Genomic DNA, 22,825 nt, shown 5'->3' with positions numbered 1-22,825 from the left:
GAAAATCAACTGGAAAGTTAAATGTACATGCCAACTCCAGAGTATGCCCCAGGAATTTCTTATTTAGTTGACTTGCAAAGGGGCTAGGAATCCACATTTCTAACTTGCATACGGGTAGTTCCAATACAGGTTCCTTTGCAACTCACCTTAGGAAACCGCAGCCCAGGTGCAATGCCGTCGTTCTGAGGAGCGCCAGCCCCTGCGCATCGGCATAGACCTGCACTGCACAGGCCCTTCTGTGGCTGACTTTGCACAACGCAGTTGCCAGGAATGTCTTCTGAGGTGCCTGTGGGAGGACAATAAACCACGCACTTTCGCGTTAGCAGTCAAACTGACAAAGGGGCTCTAAAATGTCTGTAGAAATATTTCCTTGATCTTTTCATTTTTTCTATGAATGCTTTGAAACCCTCTCATATATAACTACTTGTTTCACCAAGAGACTTCAAACGCCTTGAAAATCCTGGTCAAAAAAATCACTGGCTTTTTGGATGGCTGGACATCCTATTTCGGATATGACAGCATTTGGATGGCTAGGACATCCTATTTCGGTTATGACAGCATTTGGATGGCTGGGACATCCTATTTCGGATATGACAACATCTAAAGATTTTAATTTTGTTAGAAACTATAGTGGTATGGTGAAATTCCTGGTGAGTTATATTATTATCACAATGAACAAGCTGTTAAGCCAAAATTAGCAGAGGGAAAATGAGATTGGCCTTTCATGCTGTGGTTTTGTATGAGGCCAATCAATGAAGTGATTGATTACAGCTGAACATAATAAACTGCTGTCTGAATCAGATGCCTCAGACTTCATTTAACTGCACTATGTGTGTGTGCACCTGCATGATACCCTCTATCACATACATCTGTAAATAGAATATATGTTAGACCTACACTCTGAATGTAGTGAAAATGTGGTGATTTGGGGGACTCTAGTATTGCCCAGGTGTTTGAAAATATCATACAGTGTCCTCTAACTTTTCAAAGGACAAAACATTCAAATGCCAAAGAAAATTTACATATGGTAGTTTACATAATACGTGAGGAATCCTATTGCTGAGAGTGGAGACTGAAGTCACCGCCCTTCTGGCCTTCCAGTTCGCCAAAGTCACTACAGGTCAAATCTAAGATTCCATTGAACCCTAAATAAATTTCCAGCCAGTATAACTTACCATGCAGGCTCATTATATAACCCACTACATATTAAATTACTTTTTAGAAGAGTGACTATAGTTTACATTTTAAGTAAAATTACCCCAAATGTGCCCTATTTGCACAATTGATATAAACTAAAGGGAAGGCATTAAATGTGCAATGAACTATTTAGCATGCTGATGATTATGAGCTCACAAGAGCTGCTCTGGAGAATGTCCTGGCTTTTGAGCGGCTGTCTCTTCAACCTTGTCAATTCAAGATGCCAAAGAGAGCACTGAGAGGTGACCTAGCTTCTGAATCATTTTTAGAATTGTAATCGCGCCTCACCCAACTGCTCAACCCCACCCACTTCTGAGAAAGCCGGCCTGACCTTGCAGCGAAGTGGTAAATCCGGGGCAGAAGTGCGTGCCCTTGCCAGGCCAATATGTGGACTTAAGTCCTTTCTTCACGCACCTTCACTGAATTCCAGACTGGTTCTGAACATGTTCTTGCCTGGGACAAATAAGATATGATTTCTCTGGCTTTCTGAGAACAATTTCTCGTTACTCCATTAAAAAAAATTCTGGAGTAGATGCTTCATCAGGAGAGACTCAAGAAGAGGTGAACATGCTCTTGTCTAGGGAGTCTATCTGTGCTACTATATTAAAATGTAAGTTCATAGACTAATTTTTCTTAAATAGAAGTTCCCAAGGAGTGCAATAGATTAAGCAATCAGCTGCTAATTGAAAGGTCAGCAGTTGGAAGTGACCTTCCGCTCTGCGGGAGAAGCATGAGAGTCTGCTCCCATAAAGAGTGACTATGTTTAACCGTGCCTTGTGAAGTTCTAGTCGGTCCTATAGCATCGTTATGAATCAGAATTCGCTCAGTGACAGAGCGCTGGAGATCACTTCCCACACGTTCAGCTGGACTTATCTTGTCTTCTCTTCTAACACACTGTGACGATCAGAGAGTAAAACTCCATTTTATTACAGTAATTTGAAACTGAGGTCATTTTATCACAATTCTTTTGTTCAGAGAAAATGGAAAATACCAGTCTAATCTAAGAATTTCTGTGTTTGGGGACGTAAAGAATATGCTCTATTTCAGACGTTGTAATGAATGCTTAGACTTCCAGTGTTCTTCCCTTTTTTCTTTATAAATGAGAATATAAAAAACAAACAAGCAATTAACATCCCATGAAAATGTATGAGCTCATGTCACCTTCTTACTAGCCAATAAATTCCCTTTAGATTAGAATGGGGTTGCTTAATTTTTTTCAGTTTGCTTCACCTCTTACAGATTTGATTACTATGTAATTTTTCAAGTAGTCTGTGCGCTTGTTATCCTGAGCCAGTTCACCAAGTTGTTTAGCACTGGAGCTCATGAGACCTGTTTGTAAAGGCTGGTAATTTGCAAAGATGGTGTGAAGTCTAGTGCTTTAGCACTGAACACAGTTGGTTCTCAACCAAGAATTGAAACATCAGCCGGTAGCAATACAAAAAGGTCCCCAGGAGGATGTGGATAATGGCTTGCTGCTCCTCAGGAAAGGTACGCAGTGGAGGACGTCCTGACTGTCGAAGCTCACTGTCAAGTAGGAATCAGGCAGGGAGGAGCTGCGTTTATTCTCAACATGCTTGAGTTGCAAGAAATAAAGCTGACAGCTACTGAGTAGATGCCTCCTTTGGGTATTCTGAATACAACGAAAACCAGATTTTGAGACCATTGCAAAGAACGACATGATGCTGGTCTCCCTAGGGATTGATCTATATTTGTTTTTCAGCTCTTTGAAAAAGTCAAAGAAGTGTGCCCCGAAGTGCATGAGAAGGTCAAGGCTATTTCTGCAGACCTCAACCAGAATGACTTAGCCATTAGCGAGGAGGACTCGCGGGAGCTTTTATCTTCTACGAACATTATCTTCCACTGTGCAGCCACCGTGCGCTTTGATGCACATCTGAGGTACAGCCCATGCCTTTGCCATGGCCTGCATGCAAACGTGTGCACACATATGTGGGGGGGTGGGGGTGGTATGGTGCTGGTGGTTTTTGGTTTTGGTTTTAATGGTTTCTGTAAAATGAGGATACACTCCTGGTGGCAAAAATATATGAAGAAGAAAGTAGACTTTCTCTAAAATCCCACCATCTAGAGATGACCATTAAACATTATAGAGAACATTCATTTGGACATTTCTCCCCTAAAAATATAGATATGAGAGGGGGCCTCAAAACCCAAACAGAGAGTACTGGAGAGATGATGGCAGGAGATCAAAGTGATCAACCTGACTTGAACTGTTAAAACCTTGTCACGTGATCTGCCTCTGATGCACATTGGGCTTACTTTGACTTTCAACATTTTCTGTTTTGTGTGTGTTTCCTGGGGTGGGGGGGGGGGTTATCTTAGATCTATTTTGTCATCTAGCCCTCCTGAACTTTTGTTATATGTTTTTCTGCTTTTCCGTACATGAAACCCAGGATTAATGAATCCATAGAAACAACAAGTTGAATAAGGGTTCTTGGGGGGTTCGGTGGGAAAATGGGGTGAAGGCATCTGATATCCAGGAGTTCTAGAAGGAAGAGAGTGTTTTCAAACTGATGGTGGTAGCAATTGTACAATGCTGCTTCATGTGGTTGAACTGTGGAATTATATGATATCTGTTTTAGCTCCCAATAAAATGATTTTGGAAAAATTGAATTCAAAGAGAATGGATTTTTACACAAAAATTTTAAGTCCCAAGGAAGGTTCAATTAACATGGCATCATATCAAAAAGAACCATGTTCTCCTGCTGGTACAATTTTATTTCTAGATAATCTTGTATGGCCTGATCAATATCAGGCCAGTCTCTAGCAGCAAGTGACCTTGAATCTCCCCCACCCGTGCAGAGCTGACCAGAGCTGGCTGAAACAACTAGCAGCAAGTGGCCTCGAATCTCCCACACCCACCTGCGGAGCTGACCAGAGCTGGTTATGTAATGCAGTTTTGAAAGTTTTTTTTTTTCTTTCTTTTGCTCATGGCCCATTTTCCTCCAGGCCGGTTTTGTTCAAGGCCCATTTGGCTCAGTGCCCGCTTTGTTCTCGGCCCACCACTTTGCACCTGGCACAAATACACCCGGAACCAGGAAGACACCTTACATTCCAGAAACCCAGACAAACCTGATCTCCCAATCCCTGACTACTTACCTTATATGGTCTCAAGGTAGCCCAGTCACATGTTCCCCAGCAATATAAATACCACCCCTGTAGTCTGGAGTGCGACGCCCTCAACCCAGGAACTGTGGACAGTGGGACCTCGCCCAGGCTGGGTGTTTCTACCCAATAAAACCTGTTTGCTCTAATTCGACTGATTTGGTCTCTATTGCCTCTCAACTACCTTACAAATCTCATTGTCAATAAATATTCTGTCACAGTTTATAAAGACCACATGGTACATGTAAGTTGTAAGACTGTCTATCAGTTCTATTTGAATGGATATATAGGATGTTATACATTTTTACTCTTACAATCCTTGTACATAGTTATTTTTACACATTTGTTTACTCACCTTTGAGTAAATCCAAAAAAAAACTAGGTACTTGGTGTGTCCAGGTTATAAACAGTTTCTTTTTCAACATAGTATCACAGTTTTTTCTTGTTGTTGTTGAATGATTAGAAAAATTGACCATTTTAAATGCCTATTGAAAATATTTTCTTTATTAAAATGCTTCATTTTCTTTGCCTATTGATGCACTGAAATATTCTCTTTCTGGTTACTTTCAAGACTTATTGGAATAGTCAACATCTCAACCATCTGTCTTTTACAATGCTTGAGATTTTTGACAATAGTGATTGGCCTTTAAAATGGGAATAAATATTCCATGTCATTACATAGCTTTTCCAAATATATATAGCTGACCATATAGTTTTTCTCCTTTAGAGTGAAAATTAGATTAATAGAATTACTGATAGTGGATAAGCCATGCATTTAGTAATTCATTGTCATCTAGCATTGTGTTCACATAGACTTGTATTCTACTCACTAAAATGTGATCAGCATTTTAATCTCAATTGTCATGTCTGATCTGGGTCTATTCAGTAGTAAATCACATTGCTGTCTTCCCTTTAATTTGTTTATATTTCCAAGATCCTGAGTTAGAAACCTGATTTTTATGTTATCATTCTTTTAATGACTGCTTATAGAAGTCCTTTATAAATTCAGAAGACTATGACATTTTCTCCCCAGATAATTTTCCAAGTGATCTCTAAGTAAAGTGAATAGATATATGCACATATAATATGCCATCAACAAATAGCAAATCCCAAGTCCCTCATAACTGCAGCCATGACTCATGCTTTTAACCCTGGCCCTTAGAGACAGCCGCCAAAACCGCTGGTAGGTAAGCTAGCATTCGAGTTGCCGTGATTAGAGCGGGACAAGCTGCTGAATGGTCTCATTGCATTTCCTTCTGCTTATTCCTCTCTAGAAAAGCCATGCAAATTAACGTGGTTGCCACCCAACAGCTCTTAACTATGGCCAGTCAAATGGAAAAGCTAGAAGCCTTCGTCCATATATCTACTGCTTATTCAAATTGTATCCTGAAGCACATTGATGAAGTGGTCTATCCATGCCCTGTGCAGCCCAAACAAATCATTGACTCGTTAGAGTAAGTTGGGGAACCAAGGGGGTGGGCATACTGTGGATTCTTTGTAGGTATGCATGAACGAACTGGTAAAGTGGGATATGCTTGACATAGGATGGTTTGAAAACATGCTAACACGAACTACCCTGCCCCTCTATTTCCTTCATCCTCAAATGGAAGCTTCTGGTAAGCTGTCAAAACATGGAGAAGACGGGACTAGAAAATTCCTATTAAAAAGATTCAACCACTTTGAATTGCTTAAAGTATTTGGACTACTAGCTACAACCATGGTTTCCTATTTACTGATAAGCTCATCATTGCTAGTAAAGAACGGCCATACAATCTAGCAGTTCCGAACATGGTTTGGGAATCAGATAGGATTTAACTTATGGCTCCACTACTTGTAGACATGACCTTGACAAAACTGCTTGACCTCTCTGAGCCTCTGTTTCTTCATCTATAAAATGGGGGTAATAATAGTGGCCATTGTATAGTTGTGATGATGAATGCAGCTATCTAAAGCGTTTATCGCCACCAGGTCCATTCTGAGGCAGAGTGCCCATTAGGAATCAGAATAGGAGTCAACTATGATTCACAGTGACTCTATAGGACAGGATAGAAAGGGCCCTTTGGGTTCCTAAGGCTATACATTTTGGGGGGAGCTGTAAGCCTCATCTTTCCTCTCAAAGCCATTGGTGGATCTAAACTGCTGAAACTCAGTTCCTAATTGCAAGGGAAAGGCATATTTATTAGAAGATAGTCCAACGGTCATTAGTAAAGAACAGCTAACTGTACAGAAGGTGTCCATCTCTTGACCTATAAACCTAACATATTTTTTCCAACGAAAGCAGGAACCACTTTGTCCTAATGATACGGCCCTCATCTTAGAAAAAGATCGTGTTCTCTCTGTTGCTTCACTCTTCTCAATTTTATCATGTTCACCATGGTTGTGTGTGTGTTTTGTCTATAGGTCTGATCATATACCAAGTATTACAGCACAGAAAATTAATTGCTTCACAGTGAACTTATCAGGTAGTAATAGTGCATGTCCATTTGAAATAAACTATCTAGAACGAGACTTTGGCTTATCAGAATTGGTACCTTCTGTGACCATCACTGTGGAAATTGTTTAGAGGAGGGTGCGGTCTCACATTCCCGGAGAAGCCTTTCAGCATGGGTCCATGGAACCTTTCTTTCTACCTCACTTCTCTGAGATCTTGAGACTCTTGTGCACTTGACACATATCAGGGTAAAGAAAGATGGAGGCTGAAGGCATACCTATCCTACGTCTGTGGTAGCAGACCTTGATCTTGTGATAGTGGACCTTGACCTTGTGATAGTAGACCTTGGGCCAGTGTGTACTTGTATTCGTCCCATTTTCCTTTGAGGAGCCAGAGGAGATCACACCTGGTCTCCATGCTCGTTCCTCTGTGCCTTTAAATGTTATTTCATTCAGCAGCTTTTATTTGAAATGGAGGACATCGTATTCCAAAAATCAATGCTCCCTGATCAGTTCCCTCCCCTCCCCTTCTGTTGTCTTCCAATTCCTAGGTCCTTTTATTAGAATTAAAAGTTCCCAATACACTTGCACCTCTTAAAAAATCGCACTTCTGCAGCTATTGAGCCCGCAGAAGACATAGCTCATCCGAGATGTTAAAAAGGTGTTTCTTGATCAACTGCTGAGGGCTGCTGACTGTGGTGTGTGTCCTGAGGTTAGAGTACAGGAAACAGAGGAAATGAGGGCAGCCTCCAGCCAACAGTAGTGGCCCCCAGAGTGGCCCTTTGGGAAAGGTGAAGGGAGGCCAGGTGTAGCTCTGCCTTTCTGCGAAAGAATGCATTGTGATAGGAACAGACTGAGCCCTGGTGGGGTAGTGCTTAGGCACTGGGCTGCGATATAAAATTCGGTTGTTTTAAACCACGAGCAGCTCTGCAGGAGAAAGAGTGGGCTTTTGACTGCAGTAAATATGACCATCTTGAAAACCCACAGCAGGTGGCTGTGTGTCATTATTGACTCGATAGCAGTGAGTATGGTTATTGGGGGCATTCAGAGAAAAAAGCCAAGGAAACAAAACCAAGTCCAGCATTGACACTGTCATTTTCAGTGTTTTGTAGTCTGCAAAATGCCATCTAGTGCCCGCCAACAAAAGAAAGATAAATCTGTGAAGCTTAGGATTTACTCTTTGCAGGTAAGTTAGAGCAGAGTCCAACTGTCCTTCAGTGAGGTAGCTCGAGCAGAGTTAGTGAGTGCTTCCTTTGCTGGTGTGCAAGACTCAAAATGAGAAGAAATAGCTGAGAGCTCCCACTGATCATCAGCAGGGAATGTATGAAGAATGAGAAAAGATTTAAGTTTGTCAAGAGTTTGATTTGACTTTGAGCCGTGATCAATGTTTGTGGAAGAGGCAGTTAGGAAATCAAATGACAGATTGCATTGGACAAATCTGATGCCCTGGACCAATTTAAATAGTTCAAGATCAAAGATGCTACTTTAAGGACTGAGGCGCACCTGACCCTCACCGAGGCATTGCCAATTGCCCCTATATGCGTGTGCAAGCTGGATAATGAACTAAGAAGACCAGGGAAGAATTGATGCCTTTGAATTAAGGTGTTGGTTATGAATATGGAATATATTGACTGGGCGAAGAGAAAGGTAACCTGTGTTAGAGGCAGTGCAGCCAGAAGTCTCCTGAGAAGTGAGGGTGGGGAGTTGGCGTCTCAAGTGCTTTGGACAAAATATCAGGAAAATGATATTATGCTCGGTGAAGTAGAGGGTCAGTGCACGGGTTGAAGACCCTTAGCAAGAGTGATTGACAAAGGGACTGCAACCATGGCTTCAATGTAAGGATTGTGAAGATGGCTCGGACTGGGCAGTTGTTTTTATGTTTGTTATTCTGTTGCACATAGGGTTACTGTGAATCAGATCTTCCTCATCAGCACAGAGCAACATTTTGTAACTCGGAGTGAAGTTGCAAATAGCCCTGTAGTTATTATCCTCATGAAAACTAAGAATTGAGGTGAGCAATCATCGCTGACATTGTTTACAAGACAAAATACAAGGACCAAGAAGATAATCTAACAGAGCACAGGTGGGGCTCAGAGTCATAGAAGTAGATCATCCACAGACCACTGCAACTTCTTTTGCATTCCATCTTTAGAAATACATTAAATCTTGAAAAATAATAATGTATAAATTATCAAGGGTTCATGAGGGAGGGGAGAGTGGGGAGGGAGAGGGAAAAATGAGGAGCTGATGCGTGGGGTGTAAGTGGAGAGCAAATGTTTTGAGAATGATGAGGGCAATGAATGTACAAATGTGCTTTACACAATTGATGTATATACGGATTGTGTTAAGAGATGTATGAGCCCCCAATAAAATGATTAAAAATGCAAACCAAAAAAATGACTATTATACTTTAAAAACAAACAAAAATGCATTCGATTAGAAATAAATGAGGAAATATTTCTCTTTATCTTAAAAAAAAAGAAATACATTTAATCACTTTCTACTGGCATTCACCTCAGGAACACCAATAGGTGCTAGCCATGTAACATACATTACAAAATCATTGGTAGGTTCTGATATTTCCTTAGAACTGGTTTTCTGTACTCCCTAACTAAACTTAGTCTGATTTCTTCCAGATCTAGTTTTTGTCACATGGATATTTTGTGTATGAAAGAAATAGTCTGACAATAGTCACCACTGTTGGTCCACAAATGAGAGGACTCAGGGGGGATATTATGTGAAAGATAGAGAAGATCGGCATTGCCCCACACTCTCTTCCCATCATCCCCAATTAAGGTGGATATAAAACTGTGATATCTTCTATGTGCCTGGTATTTACCAGATGCTTTTAATGTGAGGAATTCATCCATCTTTCTTAATTCTGTGGAAATCAAGAAGACATTTGACCATCTAGCATATATTCAATACCAGCAGAGGAAGCTTACGGAAAGCAATGCTCGAGTTCTACCCCCCACATCAAAGGAAAACATCGGAACCAAGAGCTGTGTTTCTAAGTCTTGAAATGAAGCAAATTTTAAAGGTCAGCCATTTTTCGTGGGATCAAGGCAACAGACGCTAGAATTTTTGTAGCCCGTTTTATTATTTTTGAAGATCCAAAATGATAGTTTACACACAACCAATCGTCATAATCATGGCAGAAGTAGCTTCGCTTGTAGATGACGTGTAATATAATAGTGTGAAGCCCAGCACTTTAAGTTGCTATTAATTTCACTTCAAAAGGATAAAGAGGAAAGAGTGTTGAGAATCTCTCCTCTTCGAAATTGCTAATATAGTCCAATTTGCTATGCATAAAATATCAACACGGAGCAAGTTTATGTATTTTACGTTACAATGGGTCACTAAATATAATAGGCATTTGTTTTACACCTTTACACTGATTATTTCAGAATTCTGGGTTTATTACACCTGTACATCCCTAAATTTTTGTTTGCATAGTTCTTATAGCTACTTTGTAAAAAAGATATTGCATACAGCAATAAATTGTTTCAGCATGTATAGGAATAATTTACATTAGAAGACATCTTTTTATCTTGTATAGTCTAGAAGGATTTATGAATGTTGAAACAACCTTGTATTCCTGTTATAAATGTCAGCCATGGTGCATTATTTCTTAATGTGATAATGAAATTTACGTGCAACTAATTTATTTGGTGCATTTCCCTCAATATTCATATGACATTAGGCTGCAATTTTCTGTTTCACACTGCATTTATTTAAGTGTAGGCTTCCTTGTGTTGGTTTCAGCATAAACAAATTTAGAAGTTTTGGTCTTCTGTAATGCTCTAGAATAGTTCATGAGGAGAGTGGAAGGCACACACAGTTGTGATAGATCAACTGCGAACCTAAACATTGGCAGTTCAAACCCACCCTGCCGCTTCATGGGAGAGTCTTGGTAAGCTGCTTCTGTAAATATTTCAGCCAAGAAAACCCTGAAGATGAGGTCATCGTAGTCTTTGCTAATATCATAACTCAAATGCACCACTTCGTTAGTCTTTCTCGCGCATTGCCCAGCTGTGCCACGCACGAGATTCCCAATAAGACAGGGTTTCATTAGGGAAACCTTCATCCTCAGAGTGACATAATTGCCTTTCAGCACTTGAAGAGCTCCTTTGCAGTAGATTTGACTGATGCGATATGTCTCTAATTGCTTCCTCCTGCCCCCTCCCCACTTTTTTTTTTGGTCTCTTAATTGCTTCGCTGCTGCTTCCTTGGGTAACGATTGTGGGTTCAAGTTAAATGAAATTTTCACATCATCTGGTTTCTCTCAGCATTTGCTCAACATACCAGCTGAATAAGCGTGGTGAAAGGATACAAGCCTGACACACATTTTCTGACATCAATCCACGTAGTATTCCCTTGTTCTGTTTGAGCAACTGCCTTTTAGTCTAGGTATAGGTTCCACGAGAGCACAATGAAATGTTCTGAAATTCCCATATTTTTCAATGTGATGATTTTTTTATGATCTGCATAGTCAAATGCCTTTGGATAGTCAATAAAACACAGACAAACATCTTTCTGCTATTCTTTACTTTCAGCCAAGATGGTTCTTGGCTGAAATGATTTCTTATACCAAGTCCTACTGAATCCAGTTTGAGTTTCTGGAAGCCCCTGTTGAGGTATGGCTGCAAGAGCTTTTAATGATCTTCAGTAGAAGTTTGCTTCTATGGGTTATGACATTGTTTGATAATTTCTGCATTCTGCTGGGTCACCTTTCTTTGGATGGCATACAAATATGAATCTCCTACATTCAGTTGGCCCGTTAGCTGTCTTCCATATTTCCTGCATTGCATTCATTTGTTAAAATATCTCCAACAGTATTCAGGCAATTCTGAAGCCTTGCTTTTACTCTGTGTCTTCATTACAGGGTGGGTTTCTTCCGTTAATACCAGGAGATTTTGGTCATATGCTGTCTCCGACTGTTCTGAGGGAGAGAGTTGAGGCTGCCTGCTTTGTACACATTTTCAGTAGTGAAACCGCTACAAGCTGCAATTACCCTGATGGCAGTCGCATTGGTGTTTGAGCAGGTCTTGAAAGCTTGAGCAGGTCTTGAAAGCTCCAGGGAGGGGAGGCTGCCCGCTTCTCCTGCCGAGTTCTCTTCTCTCCAGAGATTCCCCTGAGGTGAGTCCAGTTGTTTCCATCCATGAGAGATGGTCAGGGCTGCATCTTCTACTTGTCCTGAGGCAGCAGCAGAGATGGCTGTGTTGCCGTTGGTTGGCTCTCCCTTGTGCACCACATAAGGATGTATAGTGAGGTGATGTGTGGCATATCTGGTCCTGCCCTGCACAAAGCAACCGCCATGCTCTTTGTAACTGCACTCACTCCTAATCGGGTCTCAACATTAGTCCAATGAACTCAGCCCCACTTGGTGGTGCACGTGGACATGGGAGATGAGAGGACAGGAGAGAGTCACTAGAATTTTCCATAAGCAGAATTGTATGATGCTGATGCTGATGATGCTCTGTCCTATAAAGTAGGAATACATGACTAAAGTGCATCTATTATAAAAAATATCACTAGCATACTAGGGCAACATAATTTTACATACTAAATCAAAAGTTTAACCAGAGCCAGGTAAGAGAAATAGTAACAATTTATTTAAGGATAATTTTGTTGTCACTTAGAGAAGTTTAGATAGAGTTTCAGATGATTCAAATGGCCTAATGTCTTTAAAAAAAACTGATTAGGCTGAGGCCATGGTTGCCTCATCATTCCTAATGCAGGTCTCCTTGTAAGTACAAGCAGTATGATCACGCCCCTGGACAGACTACTGGTTGCTCTTAGAGCACTTCAGTATTTAGTGGATGTCTCTGGAAATAATAACCAAGTCATAAGCATAGACTCTAAACAGACCTTGAAAATACATTTCATAGACTTGCTCACATGGGTGGTAAGCCAGCCAAATGTAGTAGCTTTTATTTGTTGATGCATTGAATCCATTTTTAAAGGTTAAAATTAGAAGATTTCAAGATTGTCACATTAGGCTTTAGCTGAACAATGCTGAATGAGCAGTGTTGCCCTCTGAAGCATCTTGGAGAAAAGAGCCCCTGAACTCCATGAGGCAAGTCCCTGTCGACCTCAATACAACCCTTATAATACTGGACACCCAACTGACACTGAAAACATATTCAATGAGTTTGTTTGTGAACCTATTGCATTAGAAATAAAAATAGATATTATCCTTAAATGATTGTGTATCTACTGAATTAATCCACTTGTCTGTGTCTTCTCAGTCTATCATCTAGCTGTCTGTCTGTCTGTGGGAAGAGGTAGCATTTGATGGGTAAGCCTGGATTATCAATGGTAACCAAGTAGTCCATTATGAATGCTTTAGACAGGTACATATTTGTCCTTGGTATCCTGTGACTGCTTCCAATTCCAGAACTCAAGCTAGAAGATGGAAATTTTGTGTGATTGTCTGTGTCTGTTTCTTTTTGGTCTAACATATGTTGTTACAATTATTTTCACTCTGATTGACCTTAGGTGGTTAGATGACTCTATAATTGAAGATATCACACCCAAGCTGATTGGAGACTGTCCCAATACTTATGTCTACACGAAGGCCTTAGCAGAGATCCTGGTGAAACAAGCCAGTGGGGTCCTAAATAGGGCCATCATCAGACCCTCCATTGTGGGAGCAACTTGGCAAGAGCCTTTCCCGGTAAATGCCCTTACATACTTTGCTTCCAAACCAAGGTCCTTTGAGTGCAAATGACTCTTTGGTGGCCCCAAGTTTTGTTGTTGTTGTTGTTGTTGCTGCTATCTTTCTTAGGACTAGAGCTGAATACAATAATTAAACTCATATTATCAGGGCAAATTTCATGTGTGGTTCAGAATTTATCCTGCATGAGTCTCATGTAGGAATTCTACTGACTCGCCTCGAGGTGGGGTGGATTCTTCAAATAAGCTTTTTGATGAACACTAGTCTTAAAAATCCCATGAGAGAAAGGTGTGTGTGTGTGTGTGTGTGTGTGTGTGTGTGTTTTGCTTTTCAGTGTAACTTAAAGATGTCAGAATGTCTATGGTGGCCATATTTGTGAGGCCCATTTTACCTGCCAGGGTAAAAAAATCTCAAATTTCATGGACGGTTCTCAGCTGAGAAGTAGCACTTTATTGTATCTTTAAGCTGTTAGATATTATTGAAAGTACCTGGTACCTCCCTATACAGGGGAAAATGTTGGCAAATGTTTAATTCTTATATGAGTCAATGCAGCAGATAGTCAGTCAGTGCTTTGTCATTGGTCTTTGTTTAGGATTATTAAACAAAAGGGGGGAAAAGGCTGGATTTGACCGTTCTATTGGCTTGGCTGTCAGTGTTCTTTGCTGAAATGTATTAAAGTTACACTAACGATGTTGTAAAGGTATTAAAATGTTTTTTTGACATGCATAATCCTTAAAGCTCTGCTCTTGTTTTGTAGGGCTGGATTGATAACGCCAATGGGCCTACTGGGATTATGATTTCGGTATGTAGAATAATGGAGCAGTAGCTCCTGGGCATGTAGTGAGGAACAAAATGCACAGTGCCGATGTGATGTCATTGATACAAAACACTCGGCTTATTTTATTAACAGCTGAAACAACTTATCTTAATTTTCTAACAGAAATTAAAGGCAAGATGAAACAACTTCATTGCTTGTGGATTTCCTTATCTGAAAAACATAAGTACTGTGATAGCATCAATTACTATTTAGGATTTTTGTTTTGAACAATTTGGGGGCGGCATGCAAATGTTTTTTTCCCCTCCTTATCACCACATACAGTGGTGGGGGTACTTCCTTCTTATCACCACGTACAGTTGAGTGAGGTCAATAGGTTCAAAGATTTTTTGTCTTTTTTAAAAACTAAAATCATTTTATTGGGGGAGTTCAAAAATTACTAAAATCTCCATTTTAAGATGTGTACATGCACGAATGTACTTGACACATGGATGGATGGATGGATGCATTGTGATACGAGTTGCACAAACCCCTAATAAAATGATTTTAAAAAGAAAAAGAAATAGTAAAATCATTTTAAAGAAAAGTTTGGAAAATCTTGAATCATTTATTGTTGTAAATGATTGTAACATAGCCTCCACTACCCTGAAACCAGCAGAAATGGATGGTGCCCACCTACCACCATCAACTACTCCGATTGAATCATAATATGAGTTCCTGGGAAAATGAGATAGAAATGTAGGGAAAATCGAAATCATGAACAAACAAAAAAGTGAGAGTCTGATAGAGACTGATGAAACCTCGAGACTCTGGCCACAAGACACCCTTCACACATGGAACTGAACCCCCACCCAGAGACCACTTTTCAACCAACAATGGCCATGGCCCCATAAAGGGAGCAGTGACACCCACAGGAATGTGGTCCTCAGAAGAATAAGTTAGACAAGGCCCAAAGGGCAGCCTTTTTCTATAAACAAAGTTCCGAAGGCAAGACAGGACAGAAAAGGAGGATGGATGAAAGGGAAATGTATGGAGGAAGTGGGAAGGATGTTCTTAAGTTGAGGGGTTTGCAACGAATATCATGAAAAAAAAAAACTGTGTCTAAATTGCTGAAGGGGTAACCAATTTTTTTCTGTAAGTTTTCACTCAAACCACAATCCCATGTTATATATAGGACACATTAGTTAATCCAACATTTCACATGTATAATTCAACGGAACCAATTACATCCATCCAGGCAAGGATCACCAGTCATTTCCATCATGAACTGATATTCAATGCTTCCTAAATGATTCCCCCATTCCTTGTCTTCCCTTCCCCCAGTTACCACAGCTCAACTTTTGTCTCTGTACATGCCTATGATAGCCATTTCATGTAAGTGGGATCAAATGATAGTTATACTTTTGTAATTGATGTACCTCACTCCTTGTAATGTGTTCATGATGCACCTTTGTTGTAGCATGTACCAAGACTTGGTTTCTCAGGAGAATATTCATTTTTAAAATAATATTTAAATATAAAAGCCTATCGTTGGTTCATGTTAATTAACTAACTATATGAACCTTACATACATAAAGGTGTAAGATGCCATCCCTAAAGGAGCCTGAGAAAAGGATGGGTGCATGGAAATGGTGGCACTCACGATGAGTCTGGCAGGGGAGGCTGTATAGTCCGAGCACATGCAAATTTGTCCCAATGCCCTAATAAGCTGTGAATCGATATGAACGTCTACTAAAAGTATTAGTATGAACGTGTTTATATGCACATTAGCCCCAGATGTAATTGAAGACCCGCTGTCATAGATAATAGGCTCTTTTTGTCTCTGCAGACAGGGAAAGGCTTACTTCGATTCTTAAAGGGTGACCCCAAGGCTGTAGCAGACATCATTCCTGTCGACATCGTTGTCAACCTGACGCTGGCCGCAGGATGGCACACTGCAGTCCACAGGTGGGAGGCTTACACTTCCTTCCTAGGATCTGATGAGACAAAGGAGAGTTTCAAGACATGGCGTCATTTGTGTCATGGAACTCCCGCGTGAGAGGGGGCCACTGCAGTACTGTATGCCATTTCCAAGCATATCATCAGATGTACACCGAGTTGTTTTATGAACGCTTCATATCGATCATAAAATAACATGCCTTTGAAATCATTTAACCATAAAATTCTTGACAAACCTAGAAGCATTCATTCTGTTCATCGATCTAAAATACTCCTTCCCTTTTCTCTTAAGGCAAAGAAATGAAGGGGAAAAAATTAGAATATTTTCATCAATAGCTCTGATCCTGATAAAGGTCAAGAGTTGAGGTCACCAGTGTGGGCGCATTTTTAGTACAAAGGGAAAGACAGTTGCTTCTGCACTTGGATGTTAGTAAATGTGAACAGAATTCAATTTTCCTGCATGAAGTCAGACATGCAAATGTTTTCCAGTCAAATAGTGCTCATTGCACTTAGGAGTTGGTCCAATAAAAATATCCAGATGATTTCTCTTCTACATGTTACCTCCATTTTGCTCCAGAAATATCATACCTATTTGACATCTCCTACACACATACACACATACTTCCTCATAGTCTTTCATTTTACTTATTAATCTAAAGTTAAAAGCAATGCATAGATTATATTAGTTGTGGAAAATATTGGAACTTCTTTGTCTAAGCATTATTTTCCCTTGTCATTCCTTCAGGAGGTTCCCATTTGTCATATTTATCTAAAATTTCTCTTTCCAGACCTAAAAATATGTTAATCTATCACTGCACATCTGGTACCATCAATCCTTGTCAGTGGAGAGAACTGGGTAAGTGTGGATTACTGGGTAGTGACATCATGGCCGCTGTCTCTACATAGAAGGGAACAGAATAGACAGAGTGTGCCATGGAACTGAGCCATAGAACAGAGTCCATTGGAAAAGAAAGTTCAGAGACAAATGAATTGCAAGCCGTGTATGGATAATCATCAACTTGAATGCACGGTGATGCACCCATGAAAGGAACCAGTCCCAAAAAAGAGTCTATTGCTATAGAGATTTCTAAAACTTAATCATGATAAAATCAAATAACAGCAGCGATAAAATACTCCCTGCTGCAGGTCAATTGCTCTCACAACTCCACACTTCTCTGCCCTTGCCACACGACAGAGAAAGCCGACTCACAAAAGTCAAATCACAGTGCAATTTTGTTACCGAGTCAAAGATAATCTGCCTTAATTTTTACAGTTGTCCATAAATGCACTCTTGAAAAGATCTTGTTTAATTGAAGTAATTCATCTTACGTATAATGGAAAATTACTTCATCAAATTTGGACTTGAATTTTATTGTTTATGAACAACTGAAACCATCAACCTCTTCGGTGTTTAAAAAAATCAAATGTCCTAAAAACATCAAAAGCACATATCAATTTATAATATTCTACTATATCATCATATTTATGAAGTTATTAAAAATGAAATGAAGTTATCTACTGCCATCAAAGTTCTTTATACCATATATTGAGTTATTTAGGCTACAAAGTATATATATGAGTCTAAAATATTTATCAATAAGACCAAACCTTTTTCCTCTAACTCTATAACAAAATTACAATATTCATGATACACACCATGAAATGGCATTAATGCAAATGAGTAAATTATCTTAAGCTCTTAAATACAAAGATGCTACATATAAATCCTATTCTTTGGGATTAAAAATACTTTTTTACCATCCTGAAAATTCTGAGCATTATTTTGTGTCATTATAACATGTTGAGGAAATAAGGCCTGGGAGCCAGGTCTCATCTCCTCCGGCAACATGAAAAGGAAGGAGAATCCAACTGCATGCCAGCCCCAGGCAGACAGGCATGCCTCCACCCTCCTTTACCCTATTCTGACACCAACCATCCCTCTCACAGTACTCTACTTATCTGCTGGGGTCAAGAACTCTGTGCAGTGGCTACATGAAGTTCACAGCCAATGCTCATGACTATGGAATTTAGGTGGAGAAGCTAACAGGTTACAAAAGTTAAGGTTACAGCTCTATTGTCTATAATGTCTCTTCTCAGTCTTTCTATGTACTGTACAACACAGGGTATCTACTGGATGGGTCTATTATAGGAATAAAATGTGAATACAGTTTAAACTGATACTAGGAACAGGGGGTGGAATAAGCAGCTCCATTATCATGAAGGAGTCTGTGCTCAACACACCCTTCTTTTCCTTGTGGCAGGTAACACTATCTCTACACATCCCCCTGGCAAGCCATGGTACTGAACTAGGAGTACTACTTCTGGGCAGTTACTCACTGTTGCTCTTCCCATGATTGGCTTCAACATAAGAACTTTCAGGAACTCGTGCTGCCTCTATTCCCCTCAAACGCACAGCACACAAGGCACTGAACCAAGTCTCTGCACTAGAATCTTTAGCGCAAGATTTCTGGAAGCTACTAGTAATTAGCTTGATTTTACATGAAAGTTGAAGCTCATTTGTGTGCCTGCCAGAGATCTAAGTAGTGATCAAAATTTCCTATTAAGGCCACTGTACCATTGTTGCAATAGGTTGAGCATTCATGCCCTCAGGTAACAACATCCTTTGAGTTGAGTGCATGAACACCTGACATCTCTTCATGTAGCAAAGTCATCATGGATGTTCTTCAAGAAAAGTTTGGGGTCTGCATGCAGATGTTACACATCTTTAATGAGATAGGAATTTATAAATAATTCGCAGGTGATTTATAGTTTCTTAACAGGTCTCTTGTGAAAAGTATGGTATGTATTTGCTACTGGTTAGTGTCTAGGAAGCACCACTCATCTGTCAGGCTGTCGTAGTGCAGTGGTCCCGGTGTTGCTACAATGCTGGCAGCTCCGTCGCAGGTATTTCAAACATCACAGGTTGTTGGTTTTTTTAGTTTTGTATTAATTTTCAACAGTTTTATTTAATTGCATACATATAATTCACAGATCATATAGTTCTATAGTTTGATTACATCAAGAAGAGTCATGCAATCATCACCATAATCAGTTTTAGAATATTTTATTCATCCTTTTTCTTTTTTTAAGTACTTTTATTGGAGGCTCTTACATCTCTTATCACAATCCATACAGTCCTCCAATTTGTCAGGCACATTTGCGCATATGCCGCCATCATCATTTTCAAAGCAGTCTCTTCCCACTTTAGCCCCTGATATCAGTTCCCTGTTTCTTCGGCCACCCTTCCCCACTTGCCCTCCCTCTCGAATGCTTGATAAGTTATAGATGATTTTTTTTCCATATCTCACATCGTACTCTGTCACCCCTCACCCACTTTTCTGTTATTAATCCCTTTGGGAGGGGGTTCTAGATTGAACCTTGTGTTTGTTTATCCCTCTCTTCCCCCACCCTCCCTTAATCTTCCTGGTATCTCTACTCTCATTGTTGGCCCTAAAGGGTTTATCTATCCCTGTTTCCCTGTGTTGAGGCCTCTTAGCTGTAGCAGTGTGTATGCTATGGTCTAAGCCAATATGTGAGGTCGAATTGAGGACATGATAGTTGGGTGAAAGATGCACCAAAGTGCTAGGGGGAAATTGTGTGATTCATTGGTGCTATACTGCACCCCGTCTGGCGCATCTCTTCCCTGTGACCCCTCTGTGAGGGGATGTCCAATTGTCTACAGATGGGCATTACATCTCCACTCCATGTCCCGCCCCCCGGCCCCATTCACCTTGGGTATGGTTTTATTCTGGGTCTTTGATGCCTGACCTGATCCCATTGACATGTCATGATCACACAGGCTGGTGTGCTTCTTCAATGTGGGCTTTGTTGCTTCTGAGCTAGATGGTCGCTTGTTGATCTTCAAGCCTTTAACACCCCAGACACTATATCTTTTTTATCTGGGAACCATCAGCTTTCTTCACCACATTTGCTTATGCACCCATTTTGTCTTCAGTGATCATGTCGGGAAGGTGAGGATCACAGAATGCCAGATTGTTAAAACAAAGTGTTCTTGTGTTAAAGTAGTACTTGAGTTGAGGTCCAATGTCCATCTGCAACCTTCATTCTTAGCATATAGTTATGAGTACATAGTTCCAGTCCCTTCTCATTATATATATTTACATATGTATATGTCTGTATCTAGGCCTCTATAAGTGTCCTTTGCCTCCTGGTTCTTTATTTCCTTTTTACTTCCCTCTTGTCCCACCACCAAGCTTGGCCTTCATTCAGGTTTAGTGATTCCTTGATGCTACATTGCTCTTGATTGAGCCCCACTAGGCATCCTACGACCTTCCTTCCATCGATTTTGCCCATGGATTGGTACCTCACCCCTTCCTTTCTCCCACCTCCCCTTCTTCCGTACTCCCCCCGGAAACATTGGTCCCATTCTTTTCATCTCCGAATTATTTATGCCGCCTATTTTATTTAGATAGACATGCAGATATATTAATAAGTGCAAAAACCAGGCAAAGCCAAATAAAACAACTAAGGGAGTCAAAACCAACAAAACAATAACCACAACAGCAAAAAGCAAGAACAAAATAACAGTAACAAAAAGAAAGCCACTGACAATGATGGAAAAGCCTTTAGATTGTTCAAGGTCTGTTTGTTGTCCTTTACGAGTGTTTTCCAGTTGAGTCTGATGGGGTGCCACACTCTGTCTCCCAAGCCTATTTTTGGGATTCCACAGGGGTTTCCTCACTCTGCTACCCCTGCTGCTCTACTGCAGCCCCTAGGTGCCTCGCCCCAGCGTGATGGGACCAGACCGTGCACTGTTCCCGCACTGTGTCTCCAGTGCTGTCCCTGCAATATCATGGTTCAGTGAGGGATGCCGTGTCCCATGGTGGGGCCTGCCCTATGGTCCTCCCCGTGTATTGTCTGCTCCGAGCAGGAACATCATCCTTGGGGCTTGGTATCACAGGTTGTTAAGGAGCCTTCTTCCAATCTTCATGCTGCATTCTCTTCATATACCCCACCTTCGTGAATTATTGGTTCCGCATATATATGGAACAAGTATGGTGAATCATTACAATGCAGACACAAATCTTTCCTGATTTTAAAACTTGCCATAGCACTTTGTTCTGGTCACGTGTTTGCCTCTAGGTCTACGTAAAGATTCCACACAAACACAATGTAATGTTCTGGAATTTCCATTCTCCGTAAGTTTCCCCATAGCACATTGTGCACTCCACAGTCGAATGCCTTTGCATAGTAAATAAAACACAAGTAAACATCTTTCTGGTGTTCTCTGCTTTAAACCAAGACTCATCGGAGTGAGCAGTAGTATTATTCCTTCCTCATGCTCTTCTGAAGCTGATGAATCTCTTGCAGCCCTGTTGATATCCTGCCTTAACCATTCTAAAATTATCTTCACCAAAATTTTATTTGCATGTGACATTAGTAATACTCTATCTACAATATCCGTGTTCTGTTCGGTCACCTTTCTTTGGGATGTGCTCAAACATGGATCTCTTCCAGTTCACTGGCCGGTGCTGTCTTCCTCCTTTCCCGGCATCCACTACGGAGTGCTTCCGGTGCTGCATCCGTTTGCTGAAACACCTCCGTTGGCATTCTGTCAATCTCTGGAAGCTTGTTCATAGCTAATACCTTCAGTACACTTGGACTTATGCCTTCAATATTGGAGCTTCATGAGCATATGCTACCTCTTGAAATGGTGGAATGTAGATTAATTCTTTTTGGTAGAATGACTGTATATTCCCTCCATCGTCCTTTGATAATTCCAATATCATTCAATATTTACCTATTATAGAATCTCTCAATATTGTCACGTGAAGATTGTATTTTTCTTCATTTCTTTCAGTTTAAGATATACTGAGCATGCTTCTGAACGCCATGTCTTTACACATTTTCTCATAATGCTCTTATCATCTGAAATTCCCTTTTGAAATTTTCTGTTTGATTCTTCGACTTTGTCACTTCTTCCATTGCTTTAGTTACTCTATGTTCAGGAGCAAGTTGGAGAGTATCTTTGGCAATCTACTTTGATCTTTCTTTATTCCCTGACTTTTTAATGGCATTCCTTGATATCACCCCCAACTGTATTTGATCTTCAGTCATTAATCTTCAATGTTTTAAATCTCTTCTTAAAATGTCCTGGCATTCAAGGGAGCTATACTTAATATTTTGGCTCTCAAGGACTTGTTTTAATTTTGTTCATCTTTAATCTGAACCTGATGGTCTATGACAGAGTTGACCCATATCCTTCTTTGGGTTGATGATACTGATCTCTTCTCCATCATCTCTTTCCAGAGATGTAGTCTGTATGATTGTTGTTCATTCCATCTGGTGAATTCAAAGAGCACCATCTGTGTCTGTCATTGAAAATAGTGTCTGCAATGAAGAAGTCACTGGTCTTGAAAAATTCTATCCTGAGATCCCTGGCCTCATTTTTATCATCAAGATCATATTTTGCAACTACTAAACCTTCTGTTTGATTTCAACTTTGACATTATAATCACCAGTAATTATCAGTGGTTCTTTATTGCATGCTTGGTCATTTCAGACTAAAGAAGTTGTTAGAATTCTTCGATTCCCTTATCATTGGTTTTAATGTTTGAAATGTCAATTGGAATACTACTTTTATTAATTGGTCTTAGATAGATATATAGGTATATAGATATATAGATATATCATGCTATCAAAAATAGCACTGTACTTTGAGATAG

The 22,825-nt window shown here is 40.2% G+C and overlaps 1 protein-coding gene across 1 annotated transcript in view; it reads left to right on the top strand.

Annotated features, from left to right (window-relative positions):
- The window catches only part of LOC142451567 (fatty acyl-CoA reductase 2-like), a 50,608-nt gene that overhangs the window by 4,978 nt on the left and 22,805 nt on the right, over nucleotides 1–22,825 (top strand). Inside the window, exons 2-7 of the mRNA XM_075553316.1 lie at nucleotides 2,918–3,093; nucleotides 5,592–5,771; nucleotides 13,249–13,426; nucleotides 14,184–14,228; nucleotides 16,030–16,148; nucleotides 16,928–16,995. Coding sequence (XP_075409431.1) covers nucleotides 2,918–3,093; nucleotides 5,592–5,771; nucleotides 13,249–13,426; nucleotides 14,184–14,228; nucleotides 16,030–16,148; nucleotides 16,928–16,995 — 766 coding nt within the window. The remainder of the gene's footprint in view (nucleotides 1–2,917; nucleotides 3,094–5,591; nucleotides 5,772–13,248; nucleotides 13,427–14,183; nucleotides 14,229–16,029; nucleotides 16,149–16,927; nucleotides 16,996–22,825) is intronic.

This window comes from Tenrec ecaudatus, chromosome 6 (assembly GCF_050624435.1).
Source record: "Tenrec ecaudatus isolate mTenEca1 chromosome 6, mTenEca1.hap1, whole genome shotgun sequence".
NCBI classification, from domain to species: Eukaryota; Metazoa; Chordata; class Mammalia; order Afrosoricida; family Tenrecidae; genus Tenrec; species Tenrec ecaudatus.
This window is presented reverse-complemented; position numbering and strand designations above follow the sequence as displayed.